General features: G+C 42.9%; 1 protein-coding gene across 3 annotated transcripts; it reads left to right on the forward strand.

The window, feature by feature from the left end:
- The first annotated feature begins 3,870 nt into the window (after positions 1-3,870).
- LOC139240307 (granzyme A-like) lies at positions 3,871-22,901 on the forward strand. 3 transcript variants are annotated; one of them, XM_070868771.1, is made up of 5 exons: positions 3,871-3,967; positions 7,951-8,110; positions 13,441-13,582; positions 18,664-18,939; positions 22,584-22,901. In XM_070868771.1, the coding sequence occupies exons 1-5, from the start codon at positions 3,871-3,873 to the stop codon at positions 22,764-22,766; spliced, it is 858 nt and encodes a 285-aa protein (XP_070724872.1). In that variant the 3' UTR covers positions 22,767-22,901. The 3 variants fall into 3 exon arrangements, with proteins under 3 accessions (XP_070724872.1, XP_070724882.1, XP_070724892.1); XM_070868781.1 differs by having other exon boundaries at positions 3,907-3,967; positions 13,438-13,582; XM_070868791.1 differs by lacking the exon at positions 3,871-3,967 and adding an exon at positions 5,185-5,376 and having other exon boundaries at positions 13,438-13,582.
- Positions 22,902-24,433: the final 1,532 nt, after the last annotated feature.

Below are 24,433 nucleotides of genomic sequence, written 5' to 3' on the forward strand. Positions count from 1 at the left end.
AAGGTCCGCAACGAAGTCCGGTATGCTCTGCCCTTCCCGACGTCGGTGCGTATAGAATCGGTGTCGGGCCATGTGTATACTACTTGCCGGTTTGAGGCGCTCAGCGATCAGTTTGCTGAGCTCCTCGAAGGTCTTGTCTGCCGGCTTCTCTGGTGCGAGTAGGTCTTTCATCAGTGCGTACGTCTTGGGTCCACAGCTGGTCAGTAGATGTGCCCTTCGCTTGTCAGCCGCTGCCGCTCCCAGCCAGTCCTTCGTGACAAAGCTCTCAATGAAATTGTCGCAGTCCTCACCAACACAGTACCACTCCGCCGTGCTACCGGTGGCCATTCTCTTGAGTCGTTGATTCCCGTTTCTCGTCGCCAAATGTTGTGTTCTTACGCACTACAACAAATCGACACGATGCACATACTGGAAACAAGGTCACTCTGTGACCTGTACCTTTATTCACAGGACCAAGAAGTGATGACCCTGTGTGGGACCTCCCTTTATATACCTGGATGACCAGGTGAAGAATGTCTCCCACAACTTCACCCCCTGTGGTCAAGGTGTGCATTTCTCAGGTGTATACAGGGTACATAAAGGTTACAATTATGTGAAGGTTACAAACATGACAGTTAGCGGTACATCTCACTGCTTAACTTCAGGCATGTGATAAGTATCAGTAACTGTGGCATGGCTCTGCAGTCTTGGTGACATTTTGATGCTCACATACCAATGTCCTGTAGCAAAAATGTATAATAAGAACATAAAAACAGAAGAAATAGGAGCAGGAGTACGCTATTTGCCCCTCGAGCCTTCTCCTCCATTCAATAAGATCGTGGATGATCTGATCTTGGCCTCAACTCAACTTTCCTGCCCGGTCCCCATAACCCTTGACTCCCTTAGTGTTCAAATATCTGTCTATCTCCACCTTAAATATATTTAATGACCTAGCCTCCACAGCTCTCTGGGGCAGAAAATTCTGAAGATTCACGGCCCTCTGGGAGAAGAAATTCCTCCTCATCTCCATTTTAAATGGGTGATCCCTTATTCTGAAACTATGGTACATAGTTCTAGATTCCCCATGAGGGGAAACATCCTCTCTGCATCTACCTTGTCAAGCCCCCTCAGAATCTTATATGTTTCAATAAGATCACCTCTCATTCTTCTAAACTCCATTGAGTATAGGCCCAACCTGCTCAACCTTTCTTTATAAAAGACAACCCCATCTCAGGAATCAACCTTGTGAACCTTCTCTGAACTGCCTCCATTGCAAGTATATCCCTCATTAAATAAGGAGATCAAAACAGTACGCAATACTGCAGGTGTGGTCTCACCCATACAGTTGTAGCAAGACTTTCCTGCTTTTACACTCCATCACCTTTGCAATAAAGGCTAACATTCCATTTGCCTTCCTGATTACTTGCTGTACCTGAATGCTAACTTTTGTTATTCATGCACAAGGACCCCAAGGTCCCTCTGTAGCGCTGCACTTTGTAGTCTCTCTCCATTTAAATAATAATTTGCTTTTTTAATCTTCCTGCCAAAGCGGATAACCTCACATTTACTCACATTATACTCCATCTGCCAAATTTTTGCCCACTCTCTTAAGCTATCTTTCTCCCTTTGCAGATTCTTTGTATCCTCTTCACAACTTGTTTTCCATCTATCTTTGTATCATCAGCAAATTTGGCTACATTACACGCTCCCTTCATCCAAGTCATTAATATAGTCGCATAAGTCATTGTAAATAGTTGAGGCCCCAGCACTGATCCCTGCGTAAGTACCAATGGCAGAGGTAGGACAAAGAAAGAGATTTTACTGAGGATTTATGAGCAGCTAGATGCTAAATTAAAAAGCAGAAGCACAAAGATAATAACCTCTGGATTGTTACCTGAGCCACGAGCAAATTTGTATTGGATAAATAAGACCCGAGAGGTGAATGCGTGGCTCAAAGAGAGATTGTGTAGAATGGGTCTATATGCTCTGGAGTTTAGAAGAATGAGAGTTAATCTCACTGAAACATACAAGATTCTGAAGGAGATTGAAGGGTAGATGCTGAGAGGTTGTTTCCCTAGCTGGAGTGTCTAGAACTAGGGGTCACAGTCTCAGGATAAGGGGAAGGCCATTTAAGACAGAGATAAGGAGGAATTTCTTCACTCAGAAGGGTGTGAATCTTTGGAATTCTCTGCCCCAGAGAGCTGTGGAGGCTGGCTCATTGAATATATTTTAGTGTCTTCTACCGTGAAGACCGATACAAAATATTTGTTCAAAATCTCTGCCATTTCCCTGCTTCCCATTATTAATTCCCCAGTCTCATCCTCTAAGGGACCAACGTTTACTTTAGCTACTCTCTTCCTTTTTATATACCTGTAGAAGCTATTACTAGCAATAAGATCATGGCTGATCTGATCTTGGCCTCAACTCCAATTCGCTGCGTACTCCCAATAATCCTTGACTCCCCGAGCATTCAAAAATCTGTCTATCTCCATCTTAAATATAAGAACTTCTTACCGCCCAGAACTGTTGAGCTGGTATGCAACATCCCTGATTGTGACACCGACACACTTTTTTAGTCCTGCCCCTGCTGTGACCGTCTGTAAATACGAGCGGTCCAACCTTTACTGACTGCAGAGAGAGAAGTAATGCCATCCTAAGGTAAGTGTGATTGTTTATTCTTTTAATTTTTTTGTGATTTATCTTGTGGTGGTGTGGGCTATGTATTGGGAATGTTTTTGTGGGAGTTTTTTCAGGTTTTTATTTCTCCCCAGGCCTCCCTTGGAGCATTCCCGGGCCAGCTCTTCAGCTCGGGATTTTCCCATGATAATGCCTGAAGAGAAATGTGCAATGCCTCCCTTAGCGCTGCACTCCAGACTCAGGACCCAGCTGCCCAATTTTGATGACTGAGGCACAAACTGTTTCTGGGCGCAAACTTTACCGAGCCGTCGCCATTACCGCCCCGAAATCATCAAAGCCGAAAATCCAGCCCTTTCTGTCCACCTGAGAGGGCAGACAGAGCCTCAGTTTAACATCTCATCCAAAGGACAACACCTCCAACAATGCAGCACTCCTTCGGTATTACACTGGAGTGTCAGGCTACCACTGAGCCCAGGTTGACATCTAAGTGAACCGAGGTGAATATTCAATAGTGTGAGGCAGCAGAACTGAGCCTGATTCTGTCTTCATCTGACATCCACAAATGTACAATTTCCAGGAGCAGTTGCTGGATAGGAATCAGAAACAGGAACCCTGGAGAGATTCCATCTTCTTATCATTATTCATTGGCTCGGAGTCCAATTGTAGCACCCTTCCTTCCATTCCAGCAAACTCACCATAGACCACAGCACGACTTGACACCTTCTTGGTCATGGATTTTATTTTTTGTCTCTGACCAGCTTCTTAACACCTCTTCCTCCCCTACCTCAATGTACGCGCATAATCAAAAGCTTGACGCAATAATGTAAAGAATATCACTTAAAATAATCCTACATACGTCTGTTTAGTGATAGCCCTAACAGATAGGCTGTCTCTATTTGAAAGTAAACCAAATTAAAGTGCACATTCCGGTATGATTTTCTCAGCTTTAGTCAGATCTTATTTATGACATTATGTAGTTTGCATATGTTGTGGGATCTTAATAAGCATGGCAAATGTGTCATCAGAATATTTAATTGAAAAGTTCAATCTATAGATCCATTTTTTAAAACCGCAGTGAAACCCCAGTTTCCTCTCACTGATGCCTGAATATTTGTTTTCATTCTCTGGTCAGCTTTGGGCGCTGTCATGTGGCTTCCCATAAATGGAATCGATTCACAATAGAAAGATTCACAACTTCTTAGCAATGACATCAACGTGAACAAACCACATCCCTTTGAGATCTTTATAAATTACATGAGAACTTTGATTGCAATTATAAGAGAAGCTACAATGAAATCATTGCAACACACAGTGTTCATTTCTTTGATTGCTGTTTCCCTAACTCCAGCCTGTAAGTAACAAAATAAGGAAATTTTATGCTTAGTACATTTATATTAGGATTTATAGTAATAATATTTAATTGGTAATAAATATATCTTAAGTATTTTTTATAATAATTCACCTAAATTTTCACTGTCTGATGCATGAATATATTAATACTTATCTCTTTCTATATTTATTACAAAAGGCATCTACTTCCCTGAATTCTGATGTGTTTTTATTTCTTAACTTTTTCAAGAGTACAAAAATATTTTTAAACTAAAGTAACAAATATAGAGAAAATTGTCGAGATAAAAAATGCGTTTTGCTTCCAAAATTTCTGGTAAATCTGCTTGATAATATAACATAGGATTACATAGGATATAGAGCACAGAAACAGGCCATTCGGTCCAATCAGTCCATGCCGACATTTATGCTCCACTCGAGCGTCCTCCCGTCTTTCCTCACCTAACTCTTTCAGCATAATCCTCTATTCCCTTCTCCCTCATATGCTTACCTAGCCTCTCTATTTGCCTCAACGACTCACTGTGGTAGCGAGTTCCACATTCTCACCACTCACTGGGTAAATAAGTTTCTTCTGAATTTCCTATTTGACTTCTTGGTGACTATATTATATTGATGGCCTCTAGTTTTGCTAGTGGAAACATTCTCTCTGTATTTGCCTTTCATAATTTTAAAGATCACTATTGGGCCACCCCACAGCCTTCTTTTTCAAGAGAAAAGAGACCCATCCTATTCATTCTTTACTGATAGGTATACCCTCACATTTCTGGTATCATCCTTGTAAATCTTCTCTGCACCATCTCCAATACCTCTATATCCTTTTAATAATATGGCAATCACAATTGTATGCAGTACTCCAAGTGTGGTCTAACCAAGGTTCAATATAAGTTTAGCATAACTTCACTCCGTTTCAATTCTATTCCTCTAGAACTAATCCTTAGTGCTTGGTTTGCCTTTTTTTAATGGCCTTGTTAACCTGTGCATTTATATAACGCCTTTCACGACCACAGGACATCCCAAAGTGCTTTACAGTCAATGAAGTACTTTTTGAAGTGTAGTCACTGCTGTTGGAAATGCAGCAGCCAATTTGCGCACAATAAGCTCCCATAACTGCAATGTCATGCTCAGATAATCTGTTTTTGTTATGTGTTATGTTGATTGAGGGATAAATAGTGGCCAGGATACCGGAGATAACTCGCCTGTTCTTCTTCGAAATAGTGCCACAGGATCTTTTCAGTCTACCATTGAGGGGAGACGATACCTCGGTTTAATGTCTCACTCGAAAGACGGCACCTCAGAGAGTGCAGCAATCCCCTCAGTACTGCACTGGAGTGTCAGCCTGGATTTTTGTGTGACCTTCTGACCCAGAGGCAAGAATGCTACCCACTGAGCTACAGCTGACACTCCTACCAAAATGTAATACCTCACATTTATCTGCGTTGAAATTCATTTGCCAATTATATGCCCATTTTGTAAGTTTATTGATGTCCTCCTGTAATTTGTTGCAGTCCTTCTCAGTATTGGTGGCCGTGCCTTCTGTTGCTCAGCCCTAAGCTCTGGAATTCACTGCATAAACCTCTCCACTTCTCCACTTCTCTTGCTTCCTTGAAGATGCTCCTTAAAATCTATCTCTTTGACCAAGCTTTTGGTCATCTACCCTAATTTCTCCTTATGTGGCTCGGTATCAAATTTTTTGTCTTATAATACTCCTGTGAAGCACCTTGAGACATTTTACAATGTTAAAGGCACTATATAAATACAAGTTTCCGTTGTTGTATTGCCTATCCCCCAATTTGCTGTCATCCGCAAATGTAGAAATTGTGTTTTTGATTCCAATGTCCAAATCATTAATATAAATTGTGAACAACAGAGGTTCCAGCACTGATCCTTGTGGTACACCAGAACTTCTGCCACTGTGAATAGCTACTCTTTACCTCCACTCTCTGTTTTCTGCCTTGAAGTTAGCTATCTATCCATTCTGCTACTTTGTGCAAAGGCTCTGAGCCGGAGTGACTGAAGGTAGAGATATGTCTTGCAGATGTGGGTATGTGGGAGAGTCTCGCAGTCCACAAACTCCCACATACGACACTCCCGACTCATAGCCTGCCTGCCCTGCCATTTCTAGAATTCTTTATTTATTTACTTATTGATAGCCTGAATTAATTTAATTAGTTAAAGTTTTTATTCAAATTATTATTTATTGTTAGATTAAGTAACTAGTTTCTCAAATTATTAATTTAAAAAAGTAATAGTTATAGTTCCCCAGCTCTTAGTTTAAATCACTGCAGCAGCTTAGAGACAAAAACCGCTGTAATACTCACCAATATGCAACAGCAGAAATAAGCTGTGTTGCCTGTTGGTCTAGTGAGTAAAGTTGCCAGATTTCATACTCACGGGGTTAATTTTAACTTTGGGCAAAGGTGTAAATTAAGCGATATCGAATTAGCTGCCTGTTATACACCTCATCTTTCCATTGAACATAATCGGGACCCGACTGCACTTTAATCTGAGGCCTAACTCGGGGAGCAGAGCAGCTTCCCCACCAGACCAAACTTGCCAGAAATTGGATCGTGGGCCAGAAAAGGCCCAGGCAGATAAGTATTTTTTTAGGTTTCCTTCTGGGCCAGGAGGAGCAGGAGTGCCCTGGGGGTTCCCACCTCCCACTATCGCGATCATCCCCCACCCCTGTCCTCCCTCATACCATTTACTGGGGACCATTCCCGTGGGTCATCAGTGAGTGAGCAAGTATTTGCTGCCCTTATGCATCTTCTCGCAGCCGATTTTATGGCTGAATAATCAGGAACGTAGAAGCAGCTGGAGGCAGCTGAGTGTTCGAAAGAGAACTGCAAAGGGGAACATTGGGTCAACTAAGACTCAGCAACTGGCTGGTTCCACCCAAATCCACAACCTGACCCAATTTCCCTGCCCACACTGCATATCATGAACTTGCATCCCGCTCTGAACTGTAACTAACTCACAGCGACCTCGGAGCACTTGGAATGAACATACTTGAAAATTCTTGGTGGATTTACTTTCTTTTTACTCATTCACAGGATGTGGGCATTGCTGGCAAGGCCAGCAGTTATTGTCCATCCCTAATTGCCCTTGAGGTGGTGAGCCACCTTGAACTGCTACAGTCTGTGTGGTGAAGGTACTCTCACAGTGCTGTTATTTCCAAGTCAGGATGGTGTGTGACTTGCAAGTGGTGATGTTCCCTTGCGCTTGCTGCTCTTGTCCTTCTAAGTGGTCTAGGTCACGGGTTTGGGAGGTGCTGTCGAAGAAGCCTTGGCGATTTGCTTCAGTGCATCTTGCAGATGGTACACACTGCAGTCATGGTGCGCCAGTGGTGAAGGGAGTGAATGTTTAAGATGGTGGAGTGGGTGCCAATCAAGCAGACTTGGATGATGTTGAGCCTCTTGAGTATATTTGGAGCTGCACTCATCCAGGCAAATGGAGAGTATTCCATTACACTCCTGACTTGTGCCCTGTAGATAGTGGAAAGGCTTTAGGGAGTCAGGAGTGAGTCACTCACTGCAGAATACCCCGCCTCTGACCTGTTCTTGTAGCCACAATATTTGCGTGGCTAGCCCAGTTATGTTTCTGGTCAATTGTGACCCCCAGGATGTTGATGGTGGTGGATTTGGTGATGGTAATGCCTTTGAATATCAAGGGGCGGTGATTAGAATCTCGCTTGTTGGAGATGGTCATTACTTGGCACTTGTGTGGCACGAATGTTACTTGCCACTTATCATCCGAAGCCTAGACGTTGTCCAAATCTTGCTGCATGCGTGCATGGACTGCTCCATTATCTGAGGAGTTGCAAATGGAACTGGACACTGTGCAATCGTCAGCGAACATCCTCACCTTTGAACTTATGGTGAAGGAAGGACATTGATGAAGCAGCTGTCGATGTAAAAGTCTATAATAACTCAGTGCTCATTTCAACTTATGAAATAGCCTTTTAATACCTTCTATATATTTTTATTACAGATCATGGTGTGGAAATTATTGGAGGCCATGAGGTTAAACCCCATTCAAAGCCTTATATGGCGTCAATTCAATTTCTTAATAAAAGGGGGATCTATGAACACAAATGCGGAGGGACGTTGATCAAAAGTAAATGGGTACTGACTGCAGCACACTGTAAAAAGTAAGTTATAGTAAGTACATGTATAAATGAAGTATTACCATGATTATTAACTCAAGTTTATAAAGCGCTTAGCTCCCACACCTAGCCTGCATGAAATAATTACTTTCAGACATTGTAGCCACAGCATTATTCTGCAGAGCACCATGTTATTGGTGTATATTTCTGTTAGCACGATCCTTGATAAGATAAAAAAATCTAAACCTAATTATTTACTTTCAGAAATGGCCTAGTTGTTAGATGGCAAAAATATCATATAGTTCTGTAGTTGTGAGCGTGACTTTATTTCATTAGCCAGGTATCCGATACCAATGCAAGGCCCAAGGCTTCGGAACCCCAAACATACGTAAGAGTATTGCTGGGGTTTTACCAACGAAAGCTGTGCTCTCTGGAGTATGTCTGAGCCCCCCACTGCTTGTCCAGCTAGGAGTATCCTGTCTGTTAAACCATTGGCTTGCAGGATTATACGGAGGCAAGTAGAATGAACCGCTGCCCCTAATAATAGGTCTACCCCAGCAGGTCTAATCAATGAGTCCACCCATGTTCTCACATGCCAACATTTTTTGGAGCAGATTATTTTAATAACATCCAGGATCAACAAATGACAGTGGAGGATTCCATGTTTGTCCCATCTGAGAGTTCAGGTCACAGAAGAAGAAAGGAATTTGTTTAAATTATTTAAATGCAACCCCTTTAGAAATTGGGTTGATTGAGACACTGGTGCTATCTTTCGGTGCGGGGTGGGGGGGGGGGTCTTGGCTCTCCCCTGCCCCCAAGTAACCCCCTAGTTGGCCATTCTTCTGCAATAAATAGCCTCTGGAGCATGCTGGACATTTACATGTGCCCCTGATGGTGCAGGAGAGCACCAGTGGCCAGGAAATTGAGGAGCTTCCACCTGACCTCACAGACCTTTGATGAGTCACTGGCAGAGATCCTGGACAAACACATCCTGGCTCTTAGGCCGGATGTACTCTCCCCCACATCCACATCTGTTTGAACCCACGTAGATTTTCTACAGTGTAAACTTTGCACGCTGTTTTCATTTTATCTTCATTCTCGAGTTAAATGTCACACCACCATCTGCTTGCACTTTAAAAAAAAATAACTAAACTACTGTACTTATACTAGAGATCAAAGAAAAAGTGTGATTACTGAAAATCGAAAGTAAAAACAAACAATTCTAGAAATGCACCGCAGGTCAGTCTGTATCTGATGAAGGATTCCCCTGAAATGCCAACTTTTAGGGTACTGACTGACCTATTATTTATTTCCAGCATGTGTTTTTATTAATGTGATAATATACTGTGTGTTTGTATGAATGCTGTTGAGGGGGCTGACTCATCAGGGGAGGGAAGCAGCAGCCAAGTTCATGGCACCGTGGCTGGCTCTGTTGCACAGGAGGGCAGGAAAAAGAGTGGGAGAACAATAGTGATAGGGGATTCAATTGTGAGGGGAATAGATAGGCATTTCTGCGGCCGCAACCGAGACTCCAGGATGGTATGTTGCCTCCCTGGTGCAAGGGTCAAGGATGTCTCGGAGCGGGTGCAGAACATTCTAAAAAGGGAGGGAGAACAGCCAGTTGTCATGGTGCACATTGGTACCAACGACATAGGTTAAAAAAAGGGATGAGATCCTACGAAACGAATTTAAGGAGCTAGGAGCTAAATTAAAAAGTAGGACCTCAAAAGTAGTAATCTCGGGATTGCCACGTGCCACGTGCTAGTCAGAGTAGGAATCGCAGGATAGCGCAGATGAATACGTGGCTTGAGCAGTGGTGCAGCTGGGAGGGATTCAAATTCCTGGGGCATTGGAACCGGTTCTGGGGGAGGTGGGACCAGTACAAACCGGACGGTCTGCACCTGGGCAGGACCGGAACCAATGTCCGAGGGGAAGTGTTTGATAGTGCTGTTGGGGAGGAGTTAAACTAATATGGCAGGGGGATGGGAACCAATGCAGGGAGACAGAGGGAAACAAAAAGGAGACAAAAGCAAAAGACAGAAAGGAGATGAGGAAAAGTGGAGGGCAGAGAAACCCAAGAAAAAGAACAAAAAGGGCCACTGTACAGCAAAATTCTAAAAGGACAAAGGGTGTTAAAAAAACAAGCCTGAAGGCTTTGTGTCTTAATGCAAGGAGTATCCGTCATAAGGTGGATGAATTAACTGTGCAAATAGATGTTAACAAATATGATGTGATTGGGATTACGGAGACGTGGCTCCAGGATGATCAGGGCTGGGAACTCAACATCCAGAGGTATTCAACATTCAGGAAGGATAGAACAAAAGGAAAAGGAGGTGGGGTAGCATTGCTGGTTAAGGAGGATATAAGGCAATAGTTAGGAAAGACATTAGCTTGGATGATGTGGAATCTATATGGGTAGAGCTGCAGAACACCAAAGGGCAAAAAACGTTAGTGGGAGTTGTGTACAGACCTCCAAACAGTAATAGTGATGTTGGGGAGGGCATCAAACAGGAAATTAGGGGTGCATGCAATAAAGGTGCAGCAGTTATAATGGGTGACTTTAATATGCACATAGATTGGGCTAACCAAACTGGAAGCAATACAGTGGAGGAGGATTTCCTAGAGTGCCTAAGGGATGGTTTTCTAGACCAATATGTCGAGGAACCAACTCGGGGGGAGGCCATCTTAGACTGGGTGTTGTGTAATGAGAGAGGATTAATTAGCAATTTCGTTGTGCGAGGCCTCTTGGGGAAGAGTGACCATAATATGGTGGAATTCTGCATTAGGATGGAGAATGAAACAGTTAATTCAGAGACCATGGTCCAGAACTTAAAGAAGGGTAACTCTGAAGGTATGAGGCGTGAATTGGCTAGGATAGATTGGCGAATGATACTTAATGGGTTGACTATGTATGGGCAATGGCAGACATTTAGAGACCGCATGGATGAACTACAACAATTGTACATTCCTGTCTGGCGTAAAAATAAAAAAGGGAAGGTGGCTCAACCGTGGCTATCAAGGGAAATCAGGGATAGTATTAAAGCCAAGGAAGTGTCATACAAATTGGCCAGAAATAGCAGCGAACCCGGGGACTGGGAGAAATTTAGAACTCAGCAGAGGAGGACAAAGGGTTTGATTAGGGCAGGGAAAATGGAGTACAAGAAGAAGCTTGCAGGGAACATTAAAACGGATTGCAAAAGTTTCTATAGATATGTAAAGAGAAAAAGGTTAGTAAAGACAAACGTAGGTCCCCTGCAGTCAGATTCAGGGGAAGTCATAACGGGGAACAAAGAAATGGCAGACCAATTGAACAAGTACTTTGGTTCGGTGTTCACTAAGGAGGACACAAACAGCCTTCCGGATATAAAAGGGTCAGAGGGTCTAGTAAGAAGGAAGAACTGAGGGAAATCTTTATTAGTCGGGAAATTTTGTTTGGGAAATTGATGGGATTGAAGGCCGATAAATCCCTAGGGCCTGATGGACTGCATCTCAGAGTACTTAAGGAGGTGGCCTTGGAAATAGCGGATGCATTGACAGTCATTTTCTAACATTCCATTGACTATGGATCAGTTCCTATCGAGTGGAGGGTAGCCAATGTAACCCCACTTTTTAAAAAAGGAGGGAGAAAGAAAACAGGGATTTATAGACCGGTCAGCCTGACTTCAGTAGTGGGTAAAATGATGGAATCAATTATTGAGGATGTCATAGCAGCGCATTTGGAAAGAGGTGACATGATAGGTCCAAGTCAGCATGGATTTGTGAAAGGGAAATCATGCTTGACAAATCTTCTGGAATTTTTTGAGGATGTTTCCAGTAGAGTGGACAAGGGAGAACCAGTTGATGTGGTATATTTGGACTTTCAGAAGGCTTTCGACAAGGTCCCATACAAGAGATTAATGTGCAAAGTTAAAGCACATGGGATTGGGGGTAGTGTGCTGATGTGGATTGAGAACTGGTTGTCAGAAAGGAAGCAAAGAGTAGGAGTAAATGGGGACTTTTCAGAATGGCAGGCAGTGACTAGTGGGGTACCGCAAGGTTCTGTGTTGGGGCCCCAGCTGTTTATACTGTACATTAATGATTTAGACGAGGGGATTAAATGTAATATCTCCAGATTTGCGGATGACACTAAGTTGGGTGGCAGTGTGAGCTGCGAGGAGGATGCTATGAGGCTGCAGAGTGACTTGGATAGGTTAGGTGAGTGGGCAAATGCATGGCAGATGAAGTATAATGTGGATAAATGTGAGGTTATCCACTTTGATGGTAAAAACAGAGAGACAGTCTATTATCTGAATGGTGACAGATTAGGAAAAGGGGAGGTGCAACGAGACCTGGGTGTCATGGTACATCAGTCATTGAAGGTTGGCATGCAGGTACAGCAGGCGGTTAAGAAAGCAAATGGCATGTTGGCCTTCATAGCGAGGGGATTTGAGTACAGGGGCAGGGAGGTGTTGCTACAGTTGTACAGGGCCTTGGTGAGGCCACACCTGGAGTATTGTGTACAGTTTTGGTCTCCTAACTTGAGGAAGGACATTCTTCCTATTGAGGGAGTGCAGCGAAGGTTCGCCAGATTGATTCCCGGGATGGTGGGACTGACCTATCAAGAAAGGCTGGATCAACTGGGCTTGTATTCACTGGAGTTCAGAAGAATGAGAGGGGACCTCATAGAAACGTTTAAAATTCTGACGGGTTTAGACAGGTTAAATGCAGGAAGAACGTTCCCAATGTTGGGGAAGTCCAGAACCAGGGGTCACAGTCTAAGGATAAGGGGTAAGCCATTTAGGACCGAGATGAGAAGAAACTTCTTCACCCAGAGAGTGGTGAACCTGTGGAATTCTCTACCACAGAAAGTTGTTGAGGCCAATTCACTAAATATATTCAAAAGGGAGTTAGATGAAGTCCTTACTACTAGGGGGATCAAGGGGTATGGCGATAAAGCGGGAATGGGGTACTGAGGTTGCATGTTCAGCCATGAACTCATTGAATGGTGGTGCAGGCTAGAAGGGCCGAATGGCCTACTCCTGCACCTATTTTCTATGTTTCTATGTTTCTATGAAATGCAGAAGCTTTGAATACATGCGGGAGAAGGGATCAGACGGATATGAGAACAGGGTGGGAGGAGGTAGAGTGGGAGAAGCTCGTGTGGAGTATAAACACTAGCAGAGACCAGTTGGGCCGAGTGGCATTTTTCTGAGTATCGTTTCAATTTTTGATGTAGTGATGAAAACAACAGTAAATAGTAAGGGACTGGGCTAATTTTATTCAGCCTGTTATTCTTATACTGTCTGAGATTCTGATTGTTTATTTTGATGAATTTCTAAAAACTGTCTTTTTTAATGGAAGCAAAGAATAATTTTCTGTCTTTCTGATGTAAGCAGGAACAAGGCTGTCCAAGTAGTTCTTGGAGCACATTCTCTTTCACAGGATAAGAACACCCAACAAAAACTTAAAGTCAAGGAGCAGATCCCCCACCAAGAGTTTAGTTTAAAAACAAAAGAAAATGACATCATGCTGCTGGAAGTATGAATTTTATTTAATTTATTATGGCTTGTTTGTGCTATTTAAAATGTCTAATTTAGAAAGACGGAAGTGTTTCCTTTTTTAGAAACGTAACAGCTTAATGTGCTCAATCTCGGAGTAAAGTTTATGGGAATAATTTACAGTGAGGTCTGCCAATATTTCTGTTAGTTATTGCATTACCAAAGACTGAAACTCAGACACATAGAAGATTACAGTTCTTGGCGTGCCCATTCTTTACAGGTGAGTGTTGATAATGAGTATTAGCAAGCTGCTTGACCTTGTGGGACATCACAGTTGACCTTGACCTCAGCAAGTGTCATTAGATACCGATCAGATGCTAGTTTCTTTTTACATCTTTAGCCTGGGTACTTTGGCCAATTGTAGCACTCTGACTGCTGCCCCAGCTGAGGTTAGCTTTCTCTACCTAAGCCATTGGAGAAGCTGACCCTTTATTAATTAAAAACGGTTAACATTTCAGGTCAAAAATTTAATCTCATTAAATTTCCTGAAGGAAAGCTCTGCATAAACATTTCCTGATCTCCAAAAGTGATCAAGCAATATTCTAAAATATTTTTTCCTTCCTCCCATTTCCGTTACACCCCCAAGAAAACATTTCAACTCCAAGAGGACTAGCATATTCTGTATAGTACTGGTTAATCTTAATAATAATTATCCCTATAATATTCAATTCCATTCCCAACACTTCATGGAGCTCCCAGCAGGCAACTTGAGTTCAGCATCAGCAGCACCCCAGCAGAGATATGAGGGGTCATTTTAACCGAGCCCACCCTGAGGGGATTGGATCAGCCTCCTATTTTACACCCTGCTTAATTTTATTCTCCATTGAAGTCATTGGAGAATGAAATCACATGGGGTACAAAATGGATGACCAATCCGAACTGTCAGTTTCCCACCAGGCGGGTTGGGTTAAACTGACCCCCATGATATGAGTTACTAGACAATTAGATCATGCCACACAATATGGTACTGGGGGAAACAAGCTAAATAAAAGCAAAAGCATAAGCATAGAGGGATTATAAATACACTTTAAAGTAAATGTATATAATAATGTCGATATCATGAAACTCTTTGGTTATTTCTTTAACATTCTGTCTGCAATGTATTTTTTTACAATTGACACTCAAACTACATTCTTTCTTATTTATTATTGTGTGCCAGAAAGGGTGTCATTACTTCTGTCAAAAGGTACTGAACGCAGTTTCTGTGGTTTCCAACTACTCTGTAGTTGTATCAATCACTTATGTACACTTTCAATTCTGATATGATCTAATTTCTTTTAAGAATAAACAATTTCTCTGCTAAAGCTCATCTTATCAAAGTTTACTTGTACAATTAACAGAATCAGTGAGGAAAGAGTTAGATAGCAAAAGGGTAAAGGACCTTCACGGTAAAGTCTCTTGTGTCCATCCTGTACATCGTGTCCATCGTCCACATCAGGATTGTCATGATCAACAGTCAATTTTTTCTTGGTCATTGGTTAAGTTTAGGTTTTTTTCATTTCAAATCGGTAACTTTTACTTCCTTTGTTCTCCAATCATATTGCTCAAAATCTTTAAATCATGCTCCTAATTATATTCTATCAAAAGTTTCTTCAATAACATGACCTCTATGACAGGTTGGCAATGAAAGTTCCTAACTGCTGTGGCCTGCTGCCACGTTCTAACCCTGAACTAAATTTCTCTCCCACTGCTCATTCCAATATCACCGCTGGTCAACCCCTTCCCTGCCCAGCACATAAATTGGAAGGGCGCAAAACCAAGTTACCTGTTCCATTTCCCTGCTGTCCACCCTGTTACTGCCCTCCGTGAGACTGCTTGGTGGCAGTAATGGTACCAATGCTCGCAAATGCCTCGGAGAGAGGCTGCGATGCCCCTTTAGGGTTCTTGCTGCCATTTTGAGTGCGGTAATGATATCCCCACTGCAGCCCTGCCTGATGTTCTTCGCCTGCAGTGGTGAGCTCCATCTTGGCAGCAGGACTCCTGCCATGCAGGGGCAAAGTAGAGAGGATGCCTCGAGAGGGGGGCGGTGAGAGAAAAGGACAGATTGAGATTCTTTTGGAACCAATTGAGGGATGATCAGTTTGAGAATAAGGGGTCGCCCATTTAAAACAGAAGTGATGAGGAATTTGTTCTCTCAGAGGGTCGTAAATCTTTGGAATTCTCTACCCCAGGGAGCTGTGGAGGCTGTGTCATTGAATATATTTAAGTTGCAGACAGATTTTTGAACGATAAGGGAGTCAAGGGTTCTGGGCAGTGGGCAGGGAAGTGGAGTTGAGGCCAGGATCAGATGAGCCATGATCTTATTGAATGGCGGAGCAACTCGAGGGGTCAAATGGCCTACTCCTGCTCCTATTTTTTATTTTTTTATGCTAGAAAGAAAGAGTGGATTCTTTCCGGGGTTGGGGAAAAACAAGAGGCAAATGGTGAGAGAGCCTGTTTGGGAAGGAGAGAAAGAAGCGAAAAATGCTGTTGAGTCGGGATGAGAAGAGAGAGAGAGAGAAGGATACCCTGTTGCTGAGAGAGAATTGTTGGGGGGAGAGACAATGCTGAAACATAGAAGGGAGCAATATGGAAGAAGAAAAGAGTTACTCTTGCTCTGCTGCAATGATTGCTATCAGGAATCTTAGCAGGATTGTAGAAATATTTAGAAGTTACAACACAGAAACAGCCCATTCGGCCCATCTAGTCATGTCAGCATTTTCCCACCATGGCCCCGAAATTCCTCATATTTTTCAGTGCAACAACAGTGTAAGTATGGCGTTATATCGACGTTCATTGCAAAAGAGCGAGAGAATTTGTGCATGTGACTTACGGCACATTTTATGCTGCGCCCGAGTTTCCTCGATCTTTTACAGCGATTCTGCAAAGCCTGCAAGAAACCCTCTGCTACACATTAGCATAGCGCCGACCCCATTCAAAAGACCAGAGAACGTGAGTTTCCTGTATTTACACCAGTTCTGAACAAGCTGTAAATTTAATCCCAAAATATTTCTGGTGTTTTATGGTGAATTTCTATGTGATTTTTTTTATTTCTCCTCACTGGGACCTGCATTTTTATCGCATCAGAATATTACATTAAAATTTGAAATGCTCCCATGATTACATTTTATGAAACTTTCTGTACCTAATGTGCATACCTAATGGTTTGATGGCTTCAAACTTCAATTTGTATACATAAAGAGGGATTTAGAGAAGGAATGTGGTGTAACTTCGGTGCTATCCTTGGACCATGATTGTTTATACTGATTTCTGCTTGTTGACGACAATTCTTACAATCCGGTATACATGAATAAAATTGGCAGGAAGTGAATTTAAAATTCTTCGATAATAATGCATGGAAATAAATGACAATAGTCTCTTCCGGCTTCAAAACCCCGTATCTTTGGACAGAAGCAAGAGCAGCATAAAAACCAGTGTAAATTCCGGCCTAATTTGCCGGTTACACCACTTGAGGAAATTCCAGGCCCATGCGAGCAAATAATCCGAATCACATTTATCCACCCTGTCGCCAGACTCCCTCATCCCCTTATTCTTCATCTTCCTATCCAATCTAATCTTGAATGTTGACTAGGTTTCTGCTCCAACCACTAACCTTGGAAGTGAATTCCACAACCTCGCAACTCTCTGTGTAAAGAAGTTTCATCTGCCTTCTTTTCTAAACCTCTCACATTTAATCTCCATCTGGACCTCTCAACTATTAAAAAGAGTCTGCTTCTAACTACGATCCTTTCACAATTCTGAACACTTCTATCATATCGTCCCCTAAGTCCCAACTTTTCAAATCTTTCTTCGTATTTCTCTTTCCTCATACCAGGCAGCATCCCAGTGACTGCTTCTTTGAACTCTTGTACTGGATGGTTGTATTACATATGTTTCCTCTACATGCTGTACCCTCTCAAAAGCCATCCTTCCTAAAGTGTGGAGCCCAATACTGCACACAGTTCTCTAATTGAAGTCTTATTAAGGTTTTATCTAGGCTTTTGTTACCTCTTGGTTTTTATTTTCTATACCTCTTGTGATAAAACCTAGAATTCCAGAATTTTTTTAACTGCCTTATCAAGCTGGAGTGTTTCCTTTAATATCCTGAGAACCAAATCCCAAATTCTTACATATGGAGGTTCCCCAATGGATGAAATAATAAATGCACCACCCATACACATCAGGTAAACCCCAGCTTCAAGTTAACTGCTGCCAGCTGGACAGTGGTTGTAGTCCTACAAATGGCCTCAGCAGCCTTGGGCTGCAAATAGAAAATAATTCAATGGGGATTCCTGCTCCAGATTGCCATCCAGTGAGACATGCTGTGCAAATGTTAGATGAGGATCGGGTTGGGCTGTGTTGCGATACTTCCCATAAACAACACTCACCATCAAGGTTCATACATGACAAACAACATCTGGAGAGAGGTACTAGAGGGTGGCCAGTGCTCATGGAACCATTATCTCATCCAAGTCAGAGTGTTCAGGCTAAGAGGGGAGAAATTTGGGGAAACAGGTTTCTTACAAGTAGAAAATTACAGTCCTCCTTTGGAATAAAACATTTGTACAAGATATTCTTCACCTTTTGAAAAGCAGAAATATTAATTCATTCTTATTGTGTCTGTCAACTGTAGCCCAGTGGGTAGCACCCTCGCCTAGGAGTCAGAAGTCCCACTCCAGGATTGGAGCACAAAAATCTAGGCTGACACTCCAGTGCAGTGCTGAGGGAGTGCTGCACTGTTGGAGGTGCCGTCTTTCTGACGAGATGTTAAACTGATGCCCCATCTGCTCTCTCAAGTGGACTTAAAAGAACCCATGGCACTATTTCAACGAGCAGGGGAGTTATCTCTGGTGTCCCGGCCAATATTTATCCCTCAATCAATAATAACAAAAACAGATTATCTGGTCAGTATCACATTGCTGTTTGTGGGAGCTTGCTGTGTGCAAATTGGCTGCTGCGTTTCCCACATTACAAGCATGCCTACACTCCAAAAGTACTTCATTAGCTGTAAAGCGCTTTGAGACGTCCGGTGGTTGTGAAAGGCGCTATATAAATGCAAGTCTTTCTTTCTTTCTTTCACAGCTAGCCAGCAATGCAAAGATCAACAAATATGTGAAAGTCCTCCAGCTACCTAAAGCTAAGGATAAGGATGTGAAACCCGGAACTTCCTGCACAGTGGCAGGATGGGGAATAACAACTGAAAATTCAAAAAGTCCATCTGACACACTTCAAGACGTGAAGATAAATGTAATAGATCGCAAAACATGCAACAGTAAGGATTATTACAACGGTAATCCTGTAGTAACTGAGAACATGATGTGTGCTGGTGACCACAAAGGCAGAAAAGACTCATGCTTGGTGAGTATACTATGTTAACTGGTATTAGTAAACGTAACCATGAAGCTATCAATTGTCTATAAAAACTGATTCACTAATGTCTTTTATGGAAGGAAATCTGCTGCCGTCCTTATGTGGCCTGGCCTATATGTGACTCCAATCTCACATCATCGTGATTGACTCTTAATTGCCCTCCGAAGTGGTCTGGGAACTCACTCAGTTGTATCAAAAAAGTGCTTCAAGAAGGTGGCCCACCATCACCACATTCTCAGAGCAGCAAGGCATAGGCAATAAATGCTGGCCTTGCAAGCAATGCCCACATCCCGAGAATATATTTAAAAAATGATAAACAGATATAGGGCCCGAAATTAGTGGCCTTACCGCCCACTGCCGCCTGCTGCCACCGAGCTTTTTCGGCGGTCTCCCCTCGGTGACAGATTCTTCTTGGTCTGATGCCGTCAGGAGGAGAGTACTGCTGGGAACTGCCCGCTGACAACTGCTGGCGGCCAAGTCGCGTAAATGACCTCCCGCCAACCGAGCTGCCATATTGGTGCGGGCGGGAGTCGGCGGCAGCAGTGGGAAGGACCATTGCAAGGAGGCAGGTCTAACCCCGACGGTAAGTAAGAAGACCTGCAATTAAAGGTTAGTGAACATGTTTTAATTTTTTCTTTTTCAGCGTTTTACCTGTATGGGGTCTCCTGAAGGTGTTCCAGTGTTTATTTGGCGGAAGATTTTTATGTTTCAGTATTTCCCCCTCCCTAGACCTGACTCAATCCTCGGCGGCGCTTTGGCGAGGATCGCATTTGCTGGCGAGATCGGGAATAGCTGCCCACTGCAGCCCAGATTAATGGCATAAGCCTTTATTTGGCTGCCGGGCAGTACTGCTATCTCTTTTAGAGGAATCTTCCTGGCAAAGTACCGCCCGGTTTCTCAGCAGCCATTGACGGTCCTTTGGGCGGGCCTTGGCTTTGACCAAATTCGGGCCTTTTCTCGAACTTTGTATCTATGCCCTGTATCAAGTTGACTTCTCATCACTATAGTAATGTGACTCTCCAAGTTTTGGGTACTGATAAATTATGGCGCATGGTAAAAGTGTTGGATTCCAAACACTGTAAGGGAGCCCCTGTGGCCCAGAATGCTTGTGAATTTATTCAAAGTCATTTATTCAAAGCCTGCAAGAGATCAGCAACAAAAAATCCTTTAATAATTAAGGTTAATTCTTAAAGTTTTGCTTGGGGGAAGGTGTTTATGATCTTGTAGCAGAACCCAGATGATAGTCTGTTTTACATGGCCCCAGATCAGATTAAGTGATATGTCCCACTGAAGAGAATTATATCAAACTGAGCAGGGAAGAATGCTTTTGGAAGGCACTCAACAAAGTGCCACTCAGGAAGTTTGTTAACAAGATGGAAGCCCATGGAATTAAGGGGAAAATGGCAGTATGGAAAAAGAATTGGCTCAGTTCAGTGAAAGGAAGCAAAGAGTGGTGGTGGATGGATGTTTTCCAGTCTGCGGTGTGCTTTGTAGTGTTGTTCTCCAAGGGTTAGATTTGGGTCCTTTATTCTTTTTAATTTTTATAAATGACTTGAGTCAGGTGTAGCAACCAGCATTGTAAAGTTTGCAGATGATGATATGAAACTTGACAATGTAGTAGATAGTGATGAGGATAGTTGTAGATTTTAGGATGACATAGACAGGGTGATGAAATGGGCAGAAGCATGGCAGATGGAGTTCAATGCAGAGGCGTGTGAAGTGATGCACTTTGGGAGAACTAATATGGAAAGACAGTATAATATAAATGGCACGATTTTGTTAAGTGTAGATAAGCAGAAAGACCTTGGTGTCCATATATAAACAAATCCTTAAAGGTGGCACTGCAAGTTAATAAGATGGTTTCAAAAGCATATGGGTGACTTGGGTTTATAAATAGAGGCATGGCATATAAAAGAGAAGAGATCATGCTAAAACTTTATAAATCACTGGTTAGGCCTTAGCTGGAGAATTGTGGGCACCACGCCAGGAAAGATGTTAAGGCCTTAGAAGGAGTACAGAGGAGGTTTACCAGGAGGTTACCAGGGATGAGGGACTTCAGTCATGAGGAAAGGTTTGAAAGGTTAAGACTGATCTCCTTGGAACAGAGCAGGTTAAGAGGTGACCTAATAGAGGTTTCAAGATGATGTGGGGATTTTATAAAATAGATAGAGAAAGGCTGTTCCCTCTGGCGAGTGGGTCAATAACTAGTGGTCATAGATTTAAAATCATTGGCAAAATATGTAGAGGAGAGATGAGGAGAAATTCTTTCACTCAAAAAGTTGTTGGAATCTGGAACGCTCAACCTGAAAAGGTGGTGGAAACTGGTTCCATAAATAAATTTAAAAGGGAGTTGGTCAGGTACTTGATGGTGAAGAACTTACAGGATTACGGACAAAAAGCAGGGTATAGGACTAAGCACGACTGCTCTTTCAAAGGCACGATGGGCCAAATGGCTTCTTTCTGTGCTGTATGTTTCTATGATTCTATGAAATGGCAAGTGTCAGTGAGCTTGCTACAGTCATGACCAATGCTCCCTCTAAGCTGCGCATGTGCGTGGCCCGCAGTGATCGGGAAGGTACCGCGGATGCCGTTCACAAGTTCTTCTCTGTAAGATCCTGCTCAGCCGCACAGCAAATTTAAAGGTACCATGCACAAAACAAAATTAGGACATTGATCATGACTTTTATATTTAACATGTAACGTATTTATTTCCGACTACGTTTTTCCCGGACAAGGAAAATGCCCTATACTGAATCTGATTGCATACACCGATTTGAACTCACTGAGTGAGACTGCCAATTTGTTCAAAAGTACAAGCTTGCCACCTTCTTAGGCCAACTAGGGCTGGACAATAAATGTGGCTTTGCCATGTGGTGCCCAAATCCTGTGAGCAAATTTAAAAAATGACAGTATGTGCTGGCATACTCTGGGAAGTCCTAATACAAGGTCACATGGCTGTGGAAGCAAACCACAGATAATGGGGAGAGATAGGAGGCGTTCAGGATTGCTCAGATCAGAGAGGAAGTCCTTGTACTGAACTGCGATTTTGTACGTTAAAGCCTTTTTCCTGAACCTCGAAGCTTTACTTGTTTTAACTCAAGATTATTGATATATCCCTGCAAGGTTACCAAAAGTAGTTTGTACTCTGATTGCTCCTGTTGCCCCATTAAAGCTTCAAGATTTTAAAATAATCCCCACACCCCAGAACAAAATTAGTTAACAATATTTTAACCTTAAAAAAATCTTTGCAAACACTTATATTAACTTGAAATTTGGTGGTGAAAAGATGTTTTTTATTTAACTACTTTAGCAAAGGGTGGAATGGACTGTTAAGGGAGGTGGTATGGGCTGATTATATCAGCAAATTCAAGCGTGGATTGGATCAGTACCTGATGATATATATCTGATAGAGGAATATGAGAGGTATCAGGGGATATGACATTTTAGAAAGATTGGCCAGATTGACTGCGATGGTATTTTCCAGTCGTGTACTTTCTGACATTTGTGTGAGTTTAACACATACATAAATACTGAGCACACCTCAATATGCAAAAAATATATTGCAATCTGAACAGACTCAAATTTAGCCAATTTTACTTAATTATCGTCTTTTTCATTTTTTCTTCTTCCAGGGTGATTCAGGCGGCCCTTTAATATGCAAGAATAAGTACAAAGGGATTGTGTCATATGGCCTTGGATGTGCAAATCCCAAAAAGCCTGGAATTTATACTTTCATATCAAAGAAATACCTTCACTGGATCGAGAAAATAGTTGGTGTGCAAACCTACAATATGACTGCTGAAGGGTTGGACTGAGTATTTCGAGTCCTGTTGCCACTGTTTCACTTGTAATGACGTGTTGTTGAATTACTTTGCTCAGAGAAGTACCAGCATGCTTTTGTCCATACCTTTAGTCCATTGTACAACATCCAACTGCAAAATGTAATAAAAGCTTGAAATGTAAAATTCTCAATGTGAAATGTGTCAAACTCCATAACTGAAACCTCAGTCAGGGTTATGAATGGTGAAAGTGGACAGAACTGCTCTTGGAAGTAAGTGAAACTTTAAAGTGAAATTTTAGTAACAGGGCAGACCTACTTTGTATTATATGCAGGCTTGCCTCGGATAGAGGCTATTAGATTCTGCATTAAAATATCAAGTAAACTGCTGAACTGTAGAATTGAAGATGTCCCTTTCAGCATCAGCAGTTTAATTACCCTTTTGGGGACTTAACAATCCTCTGATAAACATATAAGAGCTTTGGAAACATAGAGACCTGAAGAGGTGTGAGATAGTGTGGCTGCTCCCAGTCTATCAATTCTCCCAGCTTCACAGGGATATAGGCAATGTGTAACATCTTCGTGAAAGCTAGGTGCAATCTTAGGGTTGCCAATGCTCCCGGATTGCCCGGGAGTCTCCCTCAATGGAGTCAACAGCTCAAGAGATCTTTGTGCTTTAAATTTGCCATCACAGCAGTGAGCCCCTCACCAGCTGCCACTGCAGAGAAGCTTCCAGCTCATTGATATCACCCTCCCACCCCCATCACTGTAAAGAGCTAGAACCATTGGGAGGCACGAAGACTTAAGAGTTGGGGGGGCTGTGGTGGACTCGGGAGTCGGGAGTCGGAAGCAGAGAGGGCGAATGGAAAATGGATGTCGGAAGGAATTGGGGGTGGGCGGGTCAGGGAGAGAGCGTGACTGAGGAATCAGGATCGGGAGAAAGGGAGAGAGGGTGACTGGGGAATGGGGTTGGAGGGATAGGGTGGTCGGGGAGAGAGGGTGACTGAGGAATTGGGATTGGGAGAAAGGGAGAGAGGGTGACTGGGGAATGGGGATTGGGAGAAAGGGAGAGAAGGTGACTGGGGAATGGGGATTGGGAGAAAGGGAGAGAGGGTGACTGGGGAATGGGGATTGGGAGAAAGGGAGAGAGGGTGACTGGGGAATGGGGTTGGAGGGATGGGTTGGTCAGGGAGAGAGGGTGACTGAGGAATCGAGATTGGGAGAAAGGGAGAGGGGGTGACTGAGGAATCAGGATTGGAAGAAAGGGAGAGAGGGTGACTGAGGAATCGGGATTGGGAGAAAGGGAGAGAGGGTGACTGGGGAATGGGGTGGCCATGCGGACAATTATTTTCTGCAGAGCAGCCACAGCAGGAGCATTATGAGTGGGAGTGGCATCGAGTGAAGAGCAGACATTAAAGGGGTGAGTGAAACATGGGGATTTCACTGTAGTAAACAGTGAAAGATTGTTTTCTAAATAGTGAGAAGCTAGCAACTATGAAGGAGCAGAGATTTAGGGGCCTATGTACCGAAATCACTAAAAACTAGTGGGCAAATAGGAAACAAGGGGTCAGAGACTGAGGATTCTCACTGATGATCTCAGAAGTGCCAATTGTTAATTGACAAAACTGTGTCACGTGTCGAGGGTGTGTTCATATAATTTACTCAACCAGTGATCTGTGGTGGCCAGGCAATGAACACCACAAC

This window comes from Pristiophorus japonicus, chromosome 2 (assembly GCF_044704955.1).
Source record: "Pristiophorus japonicus isolate sPriJap1 chromosome 2, sPriJap1.hap1, whole genome shotgun sequence".
In the NCBI taxonomy this organism is placed as follows: Eukaryota; Metazoa; Chordata; class Chondrichthyes; family Pristiophoridae; genus Pristiophorus; species Pristiophorus japonicus.